The sequence below is a fragment of the Eriocheir sinensis genome, chromosome 2, assembly GCF_024679095.1.
Source record: "Eriocheir sinensis breed Jianghai 21 chromosome 2, ASM2467909v1, whole genome shotgun sequence".
Lineage (NCBI taxonomy): Eukaryota > Metazoa > Arthropoda > Malacostraca > Decapoda > Varunidae > Eriocheir > Eriocheir sinensis.
The window spans coordinates 25757969-25777328 of record NC_066510.1 but is presented as its reverse complement, the minus strand read 5'-3'; the positions used below and the strand labels follow the sequence as shown (position 1 = coordinate 25777328).

Here is a 19360-nt window from a genome sequence, read left to right as displayed (position 1 = left end):
ATACAGTTGACACACCCAATTTGCAGTATTTGCCAGAACATATATGTTTTATTTAACTTCCATTGCATATCAACAGGTTTAATGGTTGATACTGGAGCATTGTCATCACATTTGTCCTGATTAATGTTAATATATGGCAGTATCCTTGATTTGGTTATTAACTTTAACGTTTGTCAGGCAGATGCTGTAATCCATCTGTCATTAAATGAAGATAATTGAAGTTTTTTTTTATGCTAAGCCAGTGAACGCAGCGGGCGTGCACTCACACCTACAACGCCCTGTGAGGCGATCGGCTCAAGCGTGGTTGGTTCAAGTAGTAAACGATTACTCTTAGACCTCACACGCCCGTGTGAGGCCAGTAGGTGATATTATCCCTAAATTTCGAGAGAAGAGCGCGTTAATGCTGAAAGGTGTGCAGGGATTGGATAGCCATTGGGGAGAGTGGCAGCGGTCACAGCTTGCCAGTGTTGAGAATAGCCAACCAGCCACACGCCAGTGCTACCAACCCTCGCTCTAGGCAGAGAGGGCATTCGCGTCTACTTGATACGCCACAATCTGGGTGTCTGTTTAGTCACTGCGGGTAGTTATTTGATCAGTAACGATTCACCAGCGTCTGAGTTGTTTGCACGATGTATTTACGGCTTAGTTGAAAGTAAGCGTTAGAACTTTTTTATGTAACCAAGAAGTTTACTTTCAATGTAAGGCAGTAAACGGATGAAAGCAGTTTGTGTAGGTGTGTTCTCCCGGGCGACATGGTAGGTAAAGCCGGGGGAGCGAGGCAGCTGTGTCAGCCCGGCAAGGCTGCATGGAGTGGAGCAGCCCGGCACGTCTGACTCCTCGACAGCAAGGAGCCGTCGCGGAATGAGGGCTTCTCTAGAGCACCGCTTTGTCGGGGTGATTGAGTCATCGGTGTGGAGGCGGATGGATGAAATAATAACCCGTGCGTTATATGTTCGGCCGAATGAATGTGCTGATGTAGATAGGTTTTGTCGTGCCATGTCGACACGTGTTATGTATATTTAGCTGCAGCATATACCAATTTGCATAGGAGCTAGACTTCGGCATTTTTATACTTATGGTGAAGTTAAGCGATGAGTTTATTACCGTGTATCAGCCGCGGCGAAATGGCTGCTGTGTGGATCAATATGACTAATGGTTGCCTCGTGGGATCGTCCGGACAGGTGTCGTGGGCAGCCCGGGGGGATGTCGGGAGTCGCCACTTGATTGTGTCTGATAAACCAGTCGCTAAAACGGAGCCACGCGCTGAATCCATGAGTTGCAAGCACCTTGTCCTGTTGAAGGGAAGCTTACAGGTATGAGGAAGGTAGAAAGATATCAGGGCATCGTCGGTGAGCGAGGGATAGTGGTGGTGTGTTGTAAATGGTTTAGATTTGACGGTATTGACCAGAGCGACCGTGTGGCACTGAAGGACATGCAAACGGGTGAGCGCTGGGTGCCATCACTTTGTGTGTAACATGTCAAGTTATTGCGTTACGTCGGCAGTTAACTGTTCCCCTTTTTACCCTTCTCATTTGTCTTTATACTACACAATGGGAATTAACGAATGTCCGAAGTCTAAATCATTCACAAGGGCTTGGCCTACACTACAGCTTATGGTAATACCAAACGTGGCAGTTAAAATAAGTATTTATTATTATTATTATTATTATTATTATTAACTATTAGTTCTTTAGGAATTACCTAGCTTCCTGATGTTACTGAGGAGGTAGGGACACACACACACACACACACACACACACACACAATGTGCTATATTTTACTTTTGCTGAGTAGAAACGAAAAGAATCACGAATCATGTACGTGATAAGCTATCAGAATAGTGAGGTATACAAACGACAATTTTCTACGATAAGCTGCCGAAAGATATAGGATACGAGACCGACGTCTTCCTGTCCCTCACCGCGTCTTGTGAGAGGAAGCTGTGTCCGGACAGCCTGCCGTGTTATGATGGTTGTCCGGTTTGACAAACATTATAGTAGTTTTAAGTCATAACCATCGTGGTTGCGGCGAATATATTGATAAGTATTGTAAGAAGGATCTCTCTCTCTCTCTCTCTCTCTCTCTCTCTCTCTCTCTCCAACCCCCGCCGATTACTGTCCAGAGAGACCTTGGCTTACGAAACACCGACGCCGAGCAGCCAGCCAGCCAGCCAGTCAGCTTTGCCTGCCTGCCAGCCTTCACAGAGGCGGCGGTCATTCTACCCACTCGCTCCAGCCCTGCCACCGACCGCTGCTGCATCCTGAATCAGAGAATAATAATGTCCTTTCACACCGGTGTCTCCATTGAAGAAGCGTGCCGTGTTGGTTTCTTTGCATTATTCAGGGAGGGGTGCGTGGAGATTTACGCTTGCACCAGTAGGATAAGTTGACCTTGATCTCTTAAGAGTTGACACTTAGCGGGTTTAACGGATCCCTCATATTAGCAGTGACGCCGTAGCACCCCTAGGGATATGTAAATATGACTGTCACAGTGCAGAGGAAGGGAGGGGGGGATAAGGGGCTTCGGCAAGGCAGACAAGCGTACAGCATCAAGTATCAGGCAACAACAGCGTCTAAGTAGTAATGCTGTGGTTAATGCCACCCATCAAACTTTTTTTACGCTAGTTTCGCATTGTAACATCATAGGATTACAATGATTACTATGTCTACCGCCCAGTACCTGTGTGTTGTAAGCTGATATTGATCCCTGGGCGTCTAGTATGGCATTAGGGTGTGTAGAATGTGTTAGGCTAAGCTGTGCCTAGCTGGCTTTTCGATCTTACTATTACATGCCGAACACGGGTGATCAAGTGTCCTCATAAGCCTTTTGAGTAGAATTGGTATGGCAGTCTTGCCTGTTCCCATAGTTTTTATTCTAGTTGTGTCTGAATTCAATGTGCCACTGCCTTCACGCTAACATGACAGATTTCCTCATGTTTACTGAGATGTCCACGCCTTCTGTAGCGCTCAGCATGCACCAGGGAGGTGGATATCGAGCGGGTAGGCGGCAGCGGCCACGCGCCACAAGTAGGGGGTGCCGGGTTCCGCGAGATGTTGAGGCAGCCAGATTATTGCGCTTGAATCGTTGTTACATCGATGTTGACGCACAAATGCGAGTTGCTTTGTTAATTGAATGTTATAAGAGGGCGTTGTGAAGACCATTGACCCAGGCATACATGTACTACAAGGGGTTGAAAGGAGCTATAAGTGATGGAGAGTAGAATGATCATTTGGATGCATTCCCACAGTTCGAGACACGTGAATAGTTGACATGGCACCTTTATCTGCTCCTTGATCCACCATCATTTCTCGCGTCTTTAACGCTATGTCTTTTTATTTTCATTTGGTTAACATCCTCAATCCTACTACATTGATGATCCTTTTCCACTTTACAGAGAGCTAAGAAAGTGTTTGACCCCAGCGAGGGAGGGTTGAACGTCGCGGGTCGCAAAAAAGCCGTCCACCGGTGTGATGTGTGCTTCCAGACGGTGGGGCAGCACACTGTGCAGGAGGACCTCTTGGTGTGTCACAGATGCTCGGCAAGAGGTAAGGCTCTTGGGATTGTGAAATGCCAAACTTTGTTGCAAGGCCTATCGTCTATAACGCTTTCTCTTGACAACGATCGCCCATTAGATTTAATCGGGTTCGCTGTCGAAGCTCCCCTGAGGCCTTGGCATTATTATTATGATGATGATCAGTCATCGTTTTATTGTTTATAATTTGAAATAATTTAGCAAATATTGAGCTAAAGGAAAGATCCAACTATTCTCCCATTGCTTACTCTGGTGATTTTGATTTATTTATTCATTTGGCAATTTGTTCCATTTCAGCTCATCCAAGCTGTTTGGGGTACAGTGCCGAGTTGGCCGTTCGCAGTCGGCTAGGACCATGGACGTGCATGGATTGCAAACATTGTGCTATATGCAACATGGACCACAATATTGTAAGATATTGTGTGTGTTTTTATATCGATTCCTCTAGGTTATAATTTTGTCATTTGCCATTAAAACATTTTTTTTTTTCTTCTAATATAGTCACTGCTTAATATTCCTTCCAGGGTACACTGATATTCTGCGACGAGTGCGACAGAGCATATCACCTTACCTGCCACCAGCCTCCCCTGAACGAGCAGCCACAGGGCTCCTGGATATGCTTTGCATGTTCTCCACACTCTTCACAAAATCGTAGGTTATTTTTACTGTCGTGATATTATGTATATCAAGTAGTATAATCAGTATTGTTTTATAGTTCCAAGTAGTTCAAGGGCTTATTATAATTACTAAAGACAGTACTTTCAAGATGCTTTGTAATCATTATTGCAAAACTATGTAGCTTGTAGTTTATGATTAGTAGCTAGGCATGTTAACCACTGCAGCATGAAGATGCTATTTATATTTTTGAGGAAAAAATCATTATTAAATAATGTCATCGCACAATCAAATTGATATAATGTTGGGTAGTAAATCAACTTGTTTTTAACTTTGTAGTGTAACTTAAAACAAATATGTGAGAGATACTTTAATGCCTTATACCATGATATTCTATTGATGTACATCTTCAGACCTAGTTTTTTATGCTGTAGTAAGAACTAGATATCAATAGTATTTGCAATACTTAAAAGAAATACAACCTTGCAGCATATGATTGCCTGCCTGGTCTTCCAACTCCACGAGACTCTCCAGTACCTGATGATGAAAGCCGTGGCTCAAGTGGTTCCTGGGACAACAATATTTATGACCCAGAGGTGCCCAATGTTACACTCTGGACTGTGGAGCAAATCATCGAATACTTCAATGAGAAAGGATTTAAGACAGTCTCAGACGTCTTCAAAGAACAGGTAAAACATCTTGGTGTTTATGGAATTGAGGTAATAAATAATTCTACTACCAGTCAAGGAACTGTTATGCAAAAATGCGAGTCAAGGTAACAAGTAGTACATGTACAGGCTATGTTATCTGTCAAAAAAATGTTGGGGTTGTAGATATGCTCTGACAAAAAACAACCTGGAAAATTTATGTTTACATTTACAGGACATTGATGGGACGGCGCTGCTGATGCTCACTCGCTCAGATGTGCTGATGGGCCTCAACCTGAAGCTTGGGCCAGCACTGAAAGTATACAAGCATGTGAGGATCCTCCAAACCAGACTCACAAACCCTCCCCTCCCTGGACTGTAGGCTAAGGTAGACTTAAAATATGTGGTTAAAAAGTTATGTTGAATGAAAGTTTATACATATCATATTTATTGCTGATATTCAGATTCCAGCTGAAGTTTTTAATGAGAAAATCTGTAGTCATGATTTGTTGTAATTCTATAAAAAGAAAACTTGATATTTTATATATTGTTAACCAAATTCGAAGATCATATTAGAACAGTAGCTGACTGAGAGTAATTATGGGATACTTTACTTTCCATGGGTTGAAAGTCTATATTTTTATGTGAACCATCTAATCTATCCATAATATTTATAATTATTGAAGTAACTATTTAATTTATTTATTTATTTTGATATTTTTCTGGATCTTCAAATTCTGCAAAAGTATTGAGAATTTCAGGACTGGTTCTTGGATTTTTGACACATGGTGTTTGTACAGTGAGTTGATATTAATATTTTCTTTATATCACTAAACATGTTACATATTTGCCATCCATTTAGTGCTTTGTAACTAGAGTAGGGAACCAGGTGCTATCTTCTGGTCTCTGCTGAAGCCTAGCTATTTTGTTGCCGAACAACCAGGAGGTATTTCTTTAAGCAGTTTATGATTTTGTTGATGTTTTATACATGCGAGTTGTTCATTCAGAGTTTTGCAATAACCAATAACTTTTTTTTTTTTTTTTTTTTTTTTTTTAGCAGAGCATGGTATACTAACTTCTGTGATTTCTTCTTTTTTACGAGTACTAGTGTTGATATAGTCAGAGTGATGTCATTTGTTTCAGACTGAATATTTCCTGCAGTCTTAAACCACTTGCTTTCATCATCCATCAGTTTTCTTGCATACATCTGTCTTCATTATTTTTTTCCTAAGCAAAAGGTTGTTAGTTGGTGTTTTATAATTCATAGTTACATAAAAAAAATAATAGTAACAATTTGAATTTATTAATTCTATCTCTTGATTAATTTCAGTTATTAATTAATTATTAATCAATGAAATTAATTAATAGCAAGTTTTATGATAAAATAACTCGGGTCTTGACTTACCTTGCCTGTTTCCGTAAAGAAATAAAGCTTTTAATTCTTTTTCTTAATTTTGACATTGGCACAAGGTACTACAACCAAATTTTTTTGAAGAATGCCAGTATGATTTATAAATCATTTTAGTTTTCATAGAAATGTCACCACAATGTCAAGCTGTGTAGATAGTTTATCTTTAAAATGAATACCCTTCCCAATTCTGTACCGATAATAATAGCTTTCCACTGTGATACATTTTTATATGATGGCATAAGTTGATAATGTGGCATTATTTGTGAAACTTAATTAATTTCCATCATTTTCATACTGTGTGAATTTGTGTGTTAACCGAAAGTTTGGTGGTTTAGCCCCACCTGGGGGTGCTGTGTTTGTATGGATTAGTCAGAGCCATATGTAGGTAGAGTGACCATGTGCTCCTCCAGACACTATCTTGTCTCAATGCTGCTCATGCTCACTACCTCCTACCCAGCACTTCTGCCTGAACAGGGATAAAGCACCAATTGATACAAAGGGTAGTTTTTGAAATGACACCAACTTGTGATTGGCCAGGAGCACTGGGTAGAAGGCAGTGAGCATGAGCAGCATAGAACCAAAGTGGTGTCTGAGAAGTGAGTGGCTAAACTGTCTATCTATGGTTCTTTAATGAGTACTTGTGAGTGCAGTAGCAGTCTAAATTGATAGTTTTCTAGAATCAGCAGCCAAAGTTGATTTCGGTAAATATTGAACACCACTTGAAAATTTATGCGAGTTTGTATATGCAATGCAAGATAAGTATACATGTGTAATTGTGAGTTGACTGGTGCACATGTGTGTGCTTGTATGTGTTGTATATCCAAGTGTTTTCATAGAAAACAGTCAACATGATTTAACTTTGGTATCATAAAAAAATGAAGTAATTAGCCCCAAAGATTTTAGTTATAGTTCTTATTGCCATATTGTGCAACACATCCATCAATTCAGGTTGCCATTTTCAACCTCTTTCTGCCGTGTTCCGTTTTTGTTATGTTTTAATTCATATTCAATAGATCTAATCTTTGGAGGAGGCAGTAGAAAACACACTACCAGTGGACACATGACATGGATGTGTTTAGTAGGTGGCGTGCACAAGAGTAACTGTTCACCATCACAATGGGGTTACTTTCCTTTTTGCTGGAGGGCCAACAAAACAACACGTGTCAGCGGCACGGAGGCGAAGGTGGAGATGGCTTCTTTTTCTTCTGGAGTGTTTTATGGGGCTAGTTAAGCTGTGTCTGTCTTGCAGCACAAACACAGAACAGGTCAAAAGAAGAAGAAGTGCGGTTTGTTTTGTTGGCCCTCCAGCGGAGCTCGGCCTGAGCTTGTACTTGACGAGTTGTGCACGCCACCTATAGTTTCTGCTGCAATCATTTCACTCTCTCATTTGCTCTTTAATATTTTTTTATTTTCTTTCTTTGTTTTATATATTATTTCTTAATAGTTTCACTTTCTGCCCTTATCCATAAATTTACATATATTTAACACTTGTGCCCTTGTATTTAGTTTATTTCTTACCATGAATCTTGACAACATCAATTTTTTTAATGTTCAGTTGACCAGGCTTATCTACTATTTAAATCCTTCTACACATCATTGATTTAGCATCAATCATATTCCAATTGCATATTTACTAAGTGGCTCAAGACATACACACATTACTATTGAACTGATTTTTATTTAAAATTAATCGCTATTTACTGAGACTGCCATATGTGTCACACCTCCACTCTGAATAGATTTTTTCTCCCTATTCTATATCCTCTACATCATGAATATATTCATAGAGCTTCTCACAGTCCATCATAGTTTGAATCTTTCACATGTTCTGAAAGGCCATGTTGAACTTGCTTTCTTTTCTACTCACTACACTAGTTAACTGATAGCAAAAATATGATCACCAATCTTCTAATGTATTCCTTTTGTGTGTGTGTGTGTGTGTGTGTGTGTGTGTGTGTGTGTATGTAAGAGTACATACATGCATATTTGCATCTGTGCATATATTCCTGCCCACATACCTGTGTGCATTAACAATAATATCAATGTATAAGATGGACCTCTGCCAGTACCTGTTAATATTATGTATATGGAATTGTTTACATGCAGGAGGTCCCATTTTTGCATTGCGTTGTGAGCATCGTTGAGGGAGACTGTACTACTGTATGTAGCATGTTACAATAATTAAGGTTGTATATAGTGTACATAGTTGGATTTGCTCCATAATGAAACAAGTTAATCAGCCTAAAGATAAACCACAATTTGCAATATATTTTTAATGTAAAATATAGATCTGTTTAAAGTTAGGGATCTTGAGCATAAGCACCAATGTTCATTGGTTACTGAAGGAAATAGAGTTTTATAGTGCAACAAATCAGACCTTGATGGTATGTAACCAGATTCCAGCTTGAGTAAATGCTAATAGTTTTTTGTAAATGTTTTCCAATAAAACTAAATCATTACACTCTAGTTTTATGAAAAGTTGAGTCAACATTTTAAGATTGTGAAGTGTGACAATCATTTGCACTGAAGCATGTGATGCAAGTGCTTTTTTGCTGTCTCAGCAGCCATCTAGCACCTTTGATTCATGGATGAATAAGTCCCAGGCATCAGCTAAACATGCTGTAACCAGCTATGCCACCCTCTGGGTATTAAAGTGATTAGCTGTTGGTCATGGTTTCCTGTCACTTACTTGCTCTACTTAGTATACAACAAATTGGTTAGACTTGGTGCTGGTGATATATCATAATTGTAAGTAAATGCTTCAAGCTTTACCAGTTTAACATGTAACTATCTATTTAAAGGTTGGATGGCTCAATAATAAAATGCTAAGTTTATAGTCATAAATTTGTGTTAGGCACTTTGCAGTTTTTTAGTGAAAGAAGTAGCTATTTCATAACTACCCAGATGACATCATAAGGTGCTTAGCTAAGGCATTATTTAATAACTTTTTACCTCTATAGCTTAATTTGTGATTTGCTTCAGAAAGTAATTTATTTTCATAAGACTTGTAAAGTGTACAGGCCACTACAAGGGCCTCATCTAGGTATTAGATAGCACTCCTAAGCTGCCCAGGAGGTGAAAGGACAGTTGAGTTGTTGGTGTCTGTCAATGGCCCTCCCCTACCTATGATACATGTCAGTCCTGGATTTAACCAAATCATTGTTGCAATTCCATATACACATTGGCAACTGCAAACATAGCTAATTTACTACTATTATGGGTGATTTTTATTTCAAAACTGCTATTTGGAATATTAATTTGAATAATTTATTTCTAGTCCTGAGAGGGCAAGAAATAGTTAACAGAACTGAGTGACGAAGCTTTGGACCTTTTAATTGGTGAGGTTAACCAGTAAATATGTCAGCAATGAATGTGACATTCAGCACTGAGTATTTTAAGAGATGGCACCTTCTCAAAGTAACTTTAGATTTATTTAGTATGACTTAATTCTTTATTTCAACACAGTAGTTTGGATTTTGCATTTCACAACAAGACACACCTCATGTTCTAGTTCACTAATATTCAAAGAAAATATTACTTTCTCTAAAAGCATCATAGATAATAAAAAAAAATATTGTTTCAGATAATTTTAGGCTTGATATACAATTGCACTACAAAGTTATGAAGAGAAAAGGCTTACTACAATGACCATACGCATTTAACTTGCATTTTTAGTTCTCAACACACACACATCAAAGCTGTGAGGTTTTGTGCTATCTTTGCTTTCCTTCTCTAACTTACCTCAATGACACTTCACGTAAAACCTCCCACTGAAAGTGACTAAATCTAAAGTGAAAGAGGAGATACTCCTAGTGAAGGGCCCTAGCAGAGGGACCTAAGCTTGGTGAAGATCTCCAGCATGCCGCTTTGTGTGAATACATTTCGTTGGGCCTGCCGGACCTGCAAGGACAATAGCAGTATTAGTATTAATAATAGAAATATTTGATAACATTTTGCACACTTAATGGCTTCTGAACACATGATTGAGGGTAAACCTCTACAGCAGGGCAAGGAATGTGTCTAGTCCTGTAGTGAGGCAGGAGATTGCTTGCCATCTCTTGCTTTTAGCTGTAGCCACTAGATAGCTTCAGCAAAAAGAAGGAAGATTGTGTAAGTTCTTCCTGCTGGTACACAGCCTCTTCCTTGTCAAGACTTTCAAGGTGCCCCCTCGTGGCACCCTTGGTAACTGGGACCTTGCAGTCCCAGGCTAAATCTCTGGAGGATCTCAAAGCAGGTTGGAGCCCCAGAGGTGTTTTGTGTATGGCCCATTGACATGTGGACATGCCCTGCCCTTCACCAATCCATCCCAGGTGGGTGGGGCTCGTACCCATGGTGGGCAATCCACCTAGCAGAGGGACAACTCCAACAACATTCTTTTTTTTTTCCGCCTCCTTTCCTGAAAAAAGAAGCCACAAGCACTTGGTAAACCCTCAGCTTGACCCTTTTTGGCACCACCTTTCTTGCATCTTCTGTGGAAAGTAAAAAGCACCCGGAGGTTAAGAGATTTGCATGACCGTAGATCAGAACCTGGAGCTGCCATTGCAGTTAGGTATACGGGACAAAGATGATTATTATTTGGCGCCCTGGAATTTCATTCTATATACAGTAATCCCTCGCCATATCGCGGTCTCGCTGTCTCGCGGATTTTTAAATAGTAAATATTTAATTTCGTATCGCGGATTTCTCGCTATATCGCGGGATTTTGCGGTATAGAGGTATTTTAATATCATTATTTTACTTTTTTTGCAGTAAAAGAAGCATTTTCTAGCCTAAAAAAATGTAAACAATATAAAAAAATTAAGAAAGTATTAATAAGAACATATTAAAAGAATTTTAAATTGAAATAAAATACGTAGCGCACAGCAGATGAGTAGACAAAGACTCGCACGTATGGAAAACGCAGCTACGGCCGCTTACGCTTGACCTAGTTTGCCCACGTGTGATCATACACGGCACACTATTGGCTGATGGATGGGAGGCGACCATCCATGCATCCAGAGCACTGTGTTCTGTATCCTGGGCGCTGATTGGCTCAGCGACTATGGCATTTGTTGGTTCGTTAGTGGTTAGCTCGAAGACAAATGGAGAGTGTGTTACAGCTTGCTACCGTTAAATGCTCGAGAAGTTGGCAGTGAGGACCCAGACAGGATGAGGCAATGGCTACACTTGAACAAGACTAAAGTCCTAAACTTGCTCAAAATGATTACTCCAAGCTTATCTAGTTTCGTGGAGCTCTGCGGTACTGGAATAAACACGTGGAGAGCTACTGAACCGATCAGCTGATACGCTCTTCTTCTTCTTGTGACCACAACTTGCCGACCACACGAGTAACCGACATGTTGGTGACTGAGTTTCTGACAAGAATTTCGATGAGTTTCTTGTGAAATGTAGCTGACTTTGAATCTCTCGAGAAACTAGTGGTTGGGTGACCTTGTTCACACGGGCTAAGGCGAGATTCACAGAGATATGCGTGCTTATATAAATAATATTTAAGTTGGGGGGGCTCCCGTGGTCCCGTGGTAGAGTCTCTGCCTTGCGCTTCGGCGGGGTGTTGGAGCGTGGGTTCGAGACCTATCAGTTACCATGGGGGTGGAAAGGTGGGCTCTTTCCGACACCCTCAGCCGCTGTTGTTGGGCCTCCTCCTTGAAAGAATTGGGCATCTCTCTACCAGCCGTCTGGGGGGTTGCGCGGCGTGCGCCGCCCTCCTCCACTGGGGTATATCCCCAACGAAATACCCCCCCCCCAAAAAGAAAATAATAATGTATAGAACTACACAGTCTCAGAATGTCTCAGCACAGCGCTAGCAATATAGAATGACGTGCGAAACTGGATGATTTCACGAATTTATAACCTAGGTACCCTTTCTTGTTGAACAAGTGTTAATAGCACAAAAACTGTGCTAGATCAGCGTCGCATGACCCTCCAACACACACCCAACAATTTATATTATGCAACTAGGGGTATAAAATAGAAAATGCTGAAAAGTAAAGATGGCGCCACGATAAACACTTGCCTGCGCCACAACGGGCTGGGGCCGACCATCAGGCCCTACTATGAAGGCCTACCGGCGCCACAGACCAAGACGTAAAAAAAAAGAAAAAGAAAATTAATATAATGCCATGTTGTAGGGTTCAGTAGGGCAAACAAATGTTATTATACAATGTCATGTCTACAATGCATGGGTAAGCCAGGAAAACAACTTGAAGAGAACAACAAGAAGATGGACAATCTGTTGATCGGCGTCTGCGACGCCGATAAAAAGAAAATTAAGACATTACATGATTTTCTTAATTTGTATCAACTTGCCTTCTCGCTGTGAGGGTTTTCCGCCATCACGTCCATCTCCTCTTGTTTCTCCTCCAGGGGTTGTCTGTCACCCACCACCCCGTGCTTCCCAATCAGCCAGTAGGTTTGCATGAATCCCTTGCCCTGTGATTGAGGCAAAAAAGATATTCATTTCATAATCACGTACGTTTTTATGAGTTACTAGGTTTGGATATCTCCCTTGCTTTTGGACGTTAATGGATGAAGTGAAATTGTTGTTCTAATAATACAAATGAAAGTCACTTTTTTGTGTTGGAAAAGCAAAACAAAAACTAGGTGCATTTTGTAGCGATATTTTGTATTTACTTTATGAAAATAGCCTTCAAATGAATCTTACATGCGTAATCATAAGGAGGAAGTTTGTTTGATAATGCATACCATAGGAAATACACACACACACACACACACACACACACACACACTGCTTCACCTTTATTTCCATCTCGCCACGCAGGTTGACGATGAAGCCGCCAACTCGGTCCAGCGCGTTCTTCGTGTCCGATGAGATGTGGATCTTGAAAGCTGCAGCCCAGGAGGTAGGTGAGAGAGTTAACAGTTGATTAGTACTTTTTCCTATTTAAATATGGTCGTGTGCAAGTGTGTAATTATGTAATCCGTTAGCCTGTATTTACGTGCATGGCCGCATGACGCCTTGGCCCATAGTAGTACTTAGGGATAAGGGCCCTGGTAGTACTCACGTAAGCCTGTGGACTCCATTCTTGAGGCGGTATTGACGGAGTCCCCGAAAAGACAGTAGCGAGGCATCTTGGTCCCCACGACGCCGGCCACCACGGGACCCGAGTGGACGCCCATGCGGATCTGCAGACGCTCGCCGGGCATGTGCGGAATAAGAAACTTCTCGGTGCCGTGCAGGAGGTCGAGGGCCATGGAGGCGATCTCAGCGGCGTGGTCTTTTCCTGCGTAATGAGTAGAGGTATATACCCGTTAATTATTTTCTTTGTCTTACCACTTAGTTTAGATTCTTTGGTTATGAGTCTAAATTGTCTGTAAAAAACTTTGATTTATCGGTGCGTGATTATGACTCAGCCTCGCAAAGCCCATTTTAGTGTAAAAGTAAAAAAAAAAAAATCATGGTCATATTTTTCGTTAATAAAAATTGTTTATTAGCAGCTGCGTAATGATGTTACACTGAGAGGAGGAAAAGCATGAGCACTACGTTTTTGTTGATTGCAATTAGGAAGAGAAGGGAAGGGTAACAAGGAGAAAAACATGAACTGTGCGAAAAAAAAAAAATAATGCGACAAGGAGGGACATGCACATTGCACAGTGTGTAAATGCATGACAAGCTAGTACTGAATCATTGATATCAACATTCTTGTACTGTGTGTGTAAAACCTGAGATTCATAAACTGTTAATTCATGCGCACATAGTGTTAGAGGAGGATGAGGTGGGAGGAGGGGCATATTGATGGATATGCTGTGACGAGGGAATCAAAAGAGGCCCCAGTATACCTATCCTTTGGGGGACGCCGCTGGCCACCATGTACACCTCTCCGATGGTCTCGATCTTGTACACGTCGTAGAGTTCAATGCGGGAGTCAAACATCTTGTAGAGGGCGTTCAAGAGAGAAATCACCTGCAGGAGGAGAAAGAATAAATAGAGCGGGCGAAGCAGTGAGTGAGGGACTGATGAGTCTTAAATAGTAAGAATGTGTTGGTTAGGAATGAGAGAGGCACATTGTAAATAGTGTTAAAAAAAAACGGAATAAGGGGTTGTAGTTTCATAGAAATAGTGAAGTATTATAGAAAAGGAAGGAGTAACAAACAAAATTATATATACGTAGCCACTGGGCCGCGGTAACAACTTGCTCGCGTATAATTTGGTTTCTCATCGAATATTGTTCAGCTGGGGGGGGCTTGCGTTATTTGGGTCGTGTTCGCCATATTAGATTTTTTGTGTGATATTTCTGTACTGCCATTTACTAATCGTCCTATTTGATATACGGGACTGAAAGAGAAAGAGAATGGGAAAGTGAGCCTTTGAGAATATACCTGCATGGGTGTGCTCTCGGAAGACAGTTCGGTGAAGCCCACGATGTCGGAGAAGTAGATCGTGACGGACTCGTATGTTTCGGCTGACACGTCTCTGTGCTGCTTGAGTTGCTGGGCGACGGAGGGCGGCAGCATCTGATAGAGCAGCGTGTCGGACCTTTTCTGCTCGTAGGCCAGTTCGTGTGTTTTATGGATTAGCGTGTCTGAGAAGGCCTGCAGGAAAAGGCAAAGAGATGGTTGTCTACGTGTTACCTGTGGCATATTTGTTGCAGTATTCCCACTATAGTCAAACCATTTCAAATAGTCCGTTTGGGCGTTCGATTCTGCGGGTCCTTTCCTCCCCTCTGCTCTACCACACAGTCCCAACACCTATTTTTCTCTCTCATATGACCTTTTTTATATTCTCTTACTTTTACTATCCATATGCGCATCATGTATCCAGATCCAGACATCTCTTTCCTCACTCCCACTTCTTTTTGTTCCTACATGTCCTATTTTCCTTCATTTGTCCTTACCTGCCAGCGCTGCCATCATTTATCCTGCTATTTTTATTCTAACTCTACCTGATTGCTCCAATTTCACATTCCTTTAATATCTTTTTATCTTTTATTTTTTTTACTTTCTCCGTTGCCTTCACGCGTACTTTTTCGTCTGCTTTCCCCTCCTTTACCCTTTTCCTTCGCTGCTCCCTCCTCCTTCTCCTTATTTTTGGTCACCTTTCCTCTTCCCTATTCTGTATATTCTCACGTATACCCCCTCTTCCTCCTTCTTTACCTGTACCACCAGTTTTTTCCTCTTCCCAGATGCTATTCATATACATGGGCCTTGCTCGCCCTCACATGGAGTATGCATATCATGTGTGAGGGGGTTCCACACACTGCCCTTTAGAAAGAGTAGAGTCAAAGGCTCTTTGTCTCGTCAACTCCCTCTTACTGACAGTCTTCTACCGCAATGATGTCACTATCTTCTATCGATATTTTCAGGCTGACTGCTCTTCTGAACTTGCTAACTGCATGCCTCCACCCTTCCGCGGCCCCGCTGCACAAGTCTTTCTACTCTCGCTCATTTCTATACCATCCAAATCCCATATGCAAGTTTTAACCAGTATCTTCATTCCTTCATTCCTTTGCCTGGTAAACTCTGGAACAGTCTTCCTTCACCTGTGTTTCTTCCTGCCTACGACTTGAACTCTTTTTCAAGATACACTGAACACTGTTTGTGGGAGCAGCGACATTGCGGATTTTTTCGTTTCCTTTTCTTTTTCGTTCTTGAGCTGCCTTTTTTCTCTAAAAAAAAAAAGAATAAAGAAAAGAAACTGCCCCCTCACCTGCAGCGTGCGTGTCATCATCCGCACGAGCAGGATGATGACGGGTGAAATGAGGAGCACGACGCAGAGCAGCGCTATGCCGATCACCACGTGGCTGTTCGACGCATTCATCTCCGAGACCAGTGTGCGTTCGATCACGTGTCTGGTGGAGAATGAGAAAGATGATAAAAGGAGGATTGAGAAAAGATGGTTGCCGAACTAAAAAATAAGGTGGCTGCTGAACTGAAACATATGGGATGGTCGCTGAAATGAGAAAAATAATGGTGATTAATGCATTGGAAATATAGTAACATTGCTGAACTGAAAAGATTGCCTTGTCGATCGGCTCTTCAACAGACTAACCTTATCTCGTACTGGATCTTCTGCAGGGCGTCCAGGTAGCCCAGCATGGCGTAAAAGTATTCGGTGGCCTTGTCGAAGTCCGGTTCGATCTTTGTGCGCCCCAAGACCTCCAGACGACGCCGCGTGATGTTGGAGTACCAAGGGTAGCTCTTCTGTAGGTTCTTGTACCTGCGAGAGAAGGAGAAAGAGGAGGACGAGGAGGAGGAGGAGGAGGAGGAAGAAGAAGAAGAGTAGAAAAAAAGATAAAAAGAGGGTGACGAAAAACAAGAAAAAGTGAAAATATCGCTTAAACAATTTGTATTTGTCAATTAAGGAAGTCCATCAATAGGCGTTATTCTATTCGTCATTCTCGCGAACTGCAGTCTCTATATTCATCATTTCCATCACTTCTTCACCTCACTTCCATCACTTTCATCACTTCCAGTAAGAACTTTCCATACATTCAACTATCCCACCAACCATTTTCTCTTTTTCGCAATCCCAGAAATGGTTCTCCTTAGTAGCTCCAGTAAAACCTTATTATAACCAACCAACAGCATTCTTTCCCTCCAATCACTTTCCTATCATCCACCGTCCTGCCAACAGCCCTCTCGCTTGCCATTTATATTAATTATTGTTACTATCATCATTACTGAGATCGAGGGTAAATCAAACATGCCCCGCTCACACTCTCCTTTCCTACCTGTCGGTGATCCAGAATTCGAAGTTTTGGCTCGTGTTGAGGAAGTCGTAGCCGAGGGCGTCGTTGGTGACAAAGGCGATGTAGCTCTTCTGGTTGAGAGCTCCGCGGCCAAAGTACTGAAGCCCGAACACCATGGAGATGCCCAGGTGCTCGATGGCCCGGATGATGTTCTTGTAGGCGAGCAGCGGCCGCCACACTCCCGCCGCGTCCTTCTCGTTGATCTCGCTCGTCAGCTGTTGGCCAGTGGAGTCAAATTTTTGTTCATCGTAGGGGAGGCAACGTGTTTGATCAGTCTTTTTCGTGTTGTAACATTCCTTGCATTGGTATTTTTGAGGTGTAGTTAATATAGTGCGATTGATGTTATTGTAGTGGTGTAAATGTTATTATTATTCTTATTATTCTTATTCTTATTCTTATTCTTATTCTTATTATTATTATTATTATTATTATTATTATTATTGTCGTCGTCGTCGTCATCGTGTGTTGTCGTCGTGGTCTTCGTCGTTATTGTTGCTCTTATTATTACTGACATGCTGCATTAATTTAATTTCGTTAAATATGTTTTCTAGGGCATTAACGAATCTATTTTTTTTTTTTTTTTTGTACTTGGAATCAATTTGAGGCACGAAACATGAAAGTGATAATAGAAAAGATATTACTTAGCACAATAGCGATAGTTCAAAATCCCTCACTCTATGAGTCAGTCATAAACCTGATCGAGAAAGATGTAGTTGGCTTTGTTGTAGAAAGCGATGCCGGCCTCCACCGACGGGGTGTCAAACTTGGTGATCTTGTCACGGAAGTCATCCAGGCGGATGCGGAACAGAATCTTGTTGTTGAAGAGTTCATGCTCCTGACGAAACACCGGCCAAATGAGTTCATCCAGGAGCATGTTTGTGTACTTGAAGTGTTCCGTGAGGTTCCCGCGGATGACCGAGTCGTTCGTGAAGAGGTAAAAGGCGATCTCGGCCCTCTCGGATTGCAGGGCCTCCGTCACGTTTCCCAGACCCGTGCTGATCTGGACCTGTGTGAGGAACGCGACACGGCTTGAATGGCACCCAGATCCCACATATCTTGCCACCGTACATACCTCCTTCCCTACGTTCAGGTAATACTGACACCGAATATGCCCTTCCATTCTTTCTTTTCAGTGAACATAGCAAGGGCAAGCTCACCACTGAGGGCTGAGCATGAAGCTTGTTCCTTGGGGCAGCCTGTTCTGACTATCTTTAGCTATCAATCAGCAAATTAGTTAAGGTAGTCACGTTTTCATTGTTCCCCAGGCCTATCCCGTCGTCATCCGCCGTACTATACCCTACTCCTTTGTGCCCTCACCTGGTCGATGGTCTCCTGCATGTCGTACTGGTACTCGAGCACGGTCACCATGTTGATGGAGTTCTGGATGATGAGCGCCAGGATGGGGATGAATGGCAGAAGCAAGATCTGCAACAGGTGGATCTGCTTTCCGCGCCCTGTTGTGGGGTCCAGCCCGCAACAGCCCGTCTTCACCTGCAGCGACGAGAACAGAGGGGAAAATCGCGATATACGTGGTGCAAGTTGCCGAGGAAATTGTGCTAAATGGATACTCAGTTACTTCCCTGTTACTCTTCCGTATTGAGTGAACCATGAATGAAGCTGACATACCAATCACTCTCTAAATGGTCACGTAAGTTTGGTCTTTTCCCGACTTATATCAGGTGCTCAACCAACCTCCACTCGACTGTTTTCATCGTCGCCCTCAAAGCTGATGAGCGAGGAGCGCCGGAGGGTGGGCGGCGGGCGGATGGGTGACGTTGGTCCCCGCCGCACGCCGCCACTATCCTGTCCATGAGACGACCGTGGGCCAACCTTGTTCTTGCGGACCTCACCCATCTGTCCGCCCGCCCGCCGTGCTCTACCGCTGCTGTCCTCGCCGCTGGTCCGTCCTTGTGTGCCTCTCTCTGCCCCTCACTTTTCGCTGAGTTCCGCAGTGCACCGCTAACCACCACAGTCACCATTCTCTCGCCACCGCCATCCCTCAGACGTCCTGTGGTCTGTGGCGCTCCTCCCCGTCCGTGTGTGGGTGTGAGCCGCGTCCCGCTCCGGCGTGTCACACAAGTTAATGAGAGCGAAGCGCGTGAAGCGGAGTGAATCCTTTGAGATGAGCGTCGTCGTGCCCCGTTGCGTAGAGGACTAGGCCGGCTAGGCCGCTTCCCGCACCTCTTCAGCGCAGACTCCCTCCCCTCCCGGTATCCCTCTCTCTCTTCCTCCTTGCTACCGACCAGATGTAAAGGAATTTCAGAAGCTTACCCAAGAGCGTCGATCTATAGCGGAAAAATCGAGGAAGCCATATTAGAATGCCGCCGTGAGTGGTCGCCGGGGAAGCGAGGGGCCAGGCGTGCGGCTCCCCTGACCTCGCTACGCCCCCGATAGTTCGCGGGACCAATATGACCCTACGCATTCCTCTTACCCTCCTGAGCCCCCTTTC

At 42.7% G+C, this 19360-nt stretch overlaps 2 protein-coding genes across 5 annotated transcripts in view; one reads left to right on the top strand and one right to left on the bottom strand.

The window, feature by feature from the left end:
- Positions 1 to 8664, top strand: part of LOC127001782 (zinc finger protein neuro-d4-like) — a 23696-nt gene extending 15032 nt beyond the window's left edge. For all 4 annotated transcript variants that reach the window (XM_050866964.1, XM_050866972.1, XM_050866955.1 and 1 more), the window contains 5 exons: positions 3395 to 3545; positions 3830 to 3942; positions 4057 to 4183; positions 4637 to 4836; positions 5030 to 8664. In XM_050866964.1, coding sequence (XP_050722921.1) covers positions 3395 to 3545; positions 3830 to 3942; positions 4057 to 4183; positions 4637 to 4836; positions 5030 to 5176 — 738 coding nt within the window. In that variant the 3' untranslated portion in view covers positions 5177 to 8664. The remainder of the gene's footprint in view (positions 1 to 3394; positions 3546 to 3829; positions 3943 to 4056; positions 4184 to 4636; positions 4837 to 5029) is intronic.
- Positions 8126 to 19360, bottom strand: LOC127001776 (uncharacterized). The gene is made up of 12 exons (XM_050866934.1): positions 18604 to 19360; positions 18229 to 18402; positions 17606 to 17917; positions 16894 to 17126; positions 16212 to 16379; positions 15870 to 16011; positions 14543 to 14755; positions 14003 to 14126; positions 13228 to 13446; positions 12960 to 13051; positions 12512 to 12634; positions 8126 to 10105 (listed from the first exon to the last, which is right to left on the bottom strand). Exons 1-12 carry the CDS (start codon positions 18763 to 18765, stop codon positions 10028 to 10030), a joined length of 2040 nt encoding a protein of 679 aa, XP_050722891.1. The 5' UTR covers positions 18766 to 19360; the 3' UTR covers positions 8126 to 10027.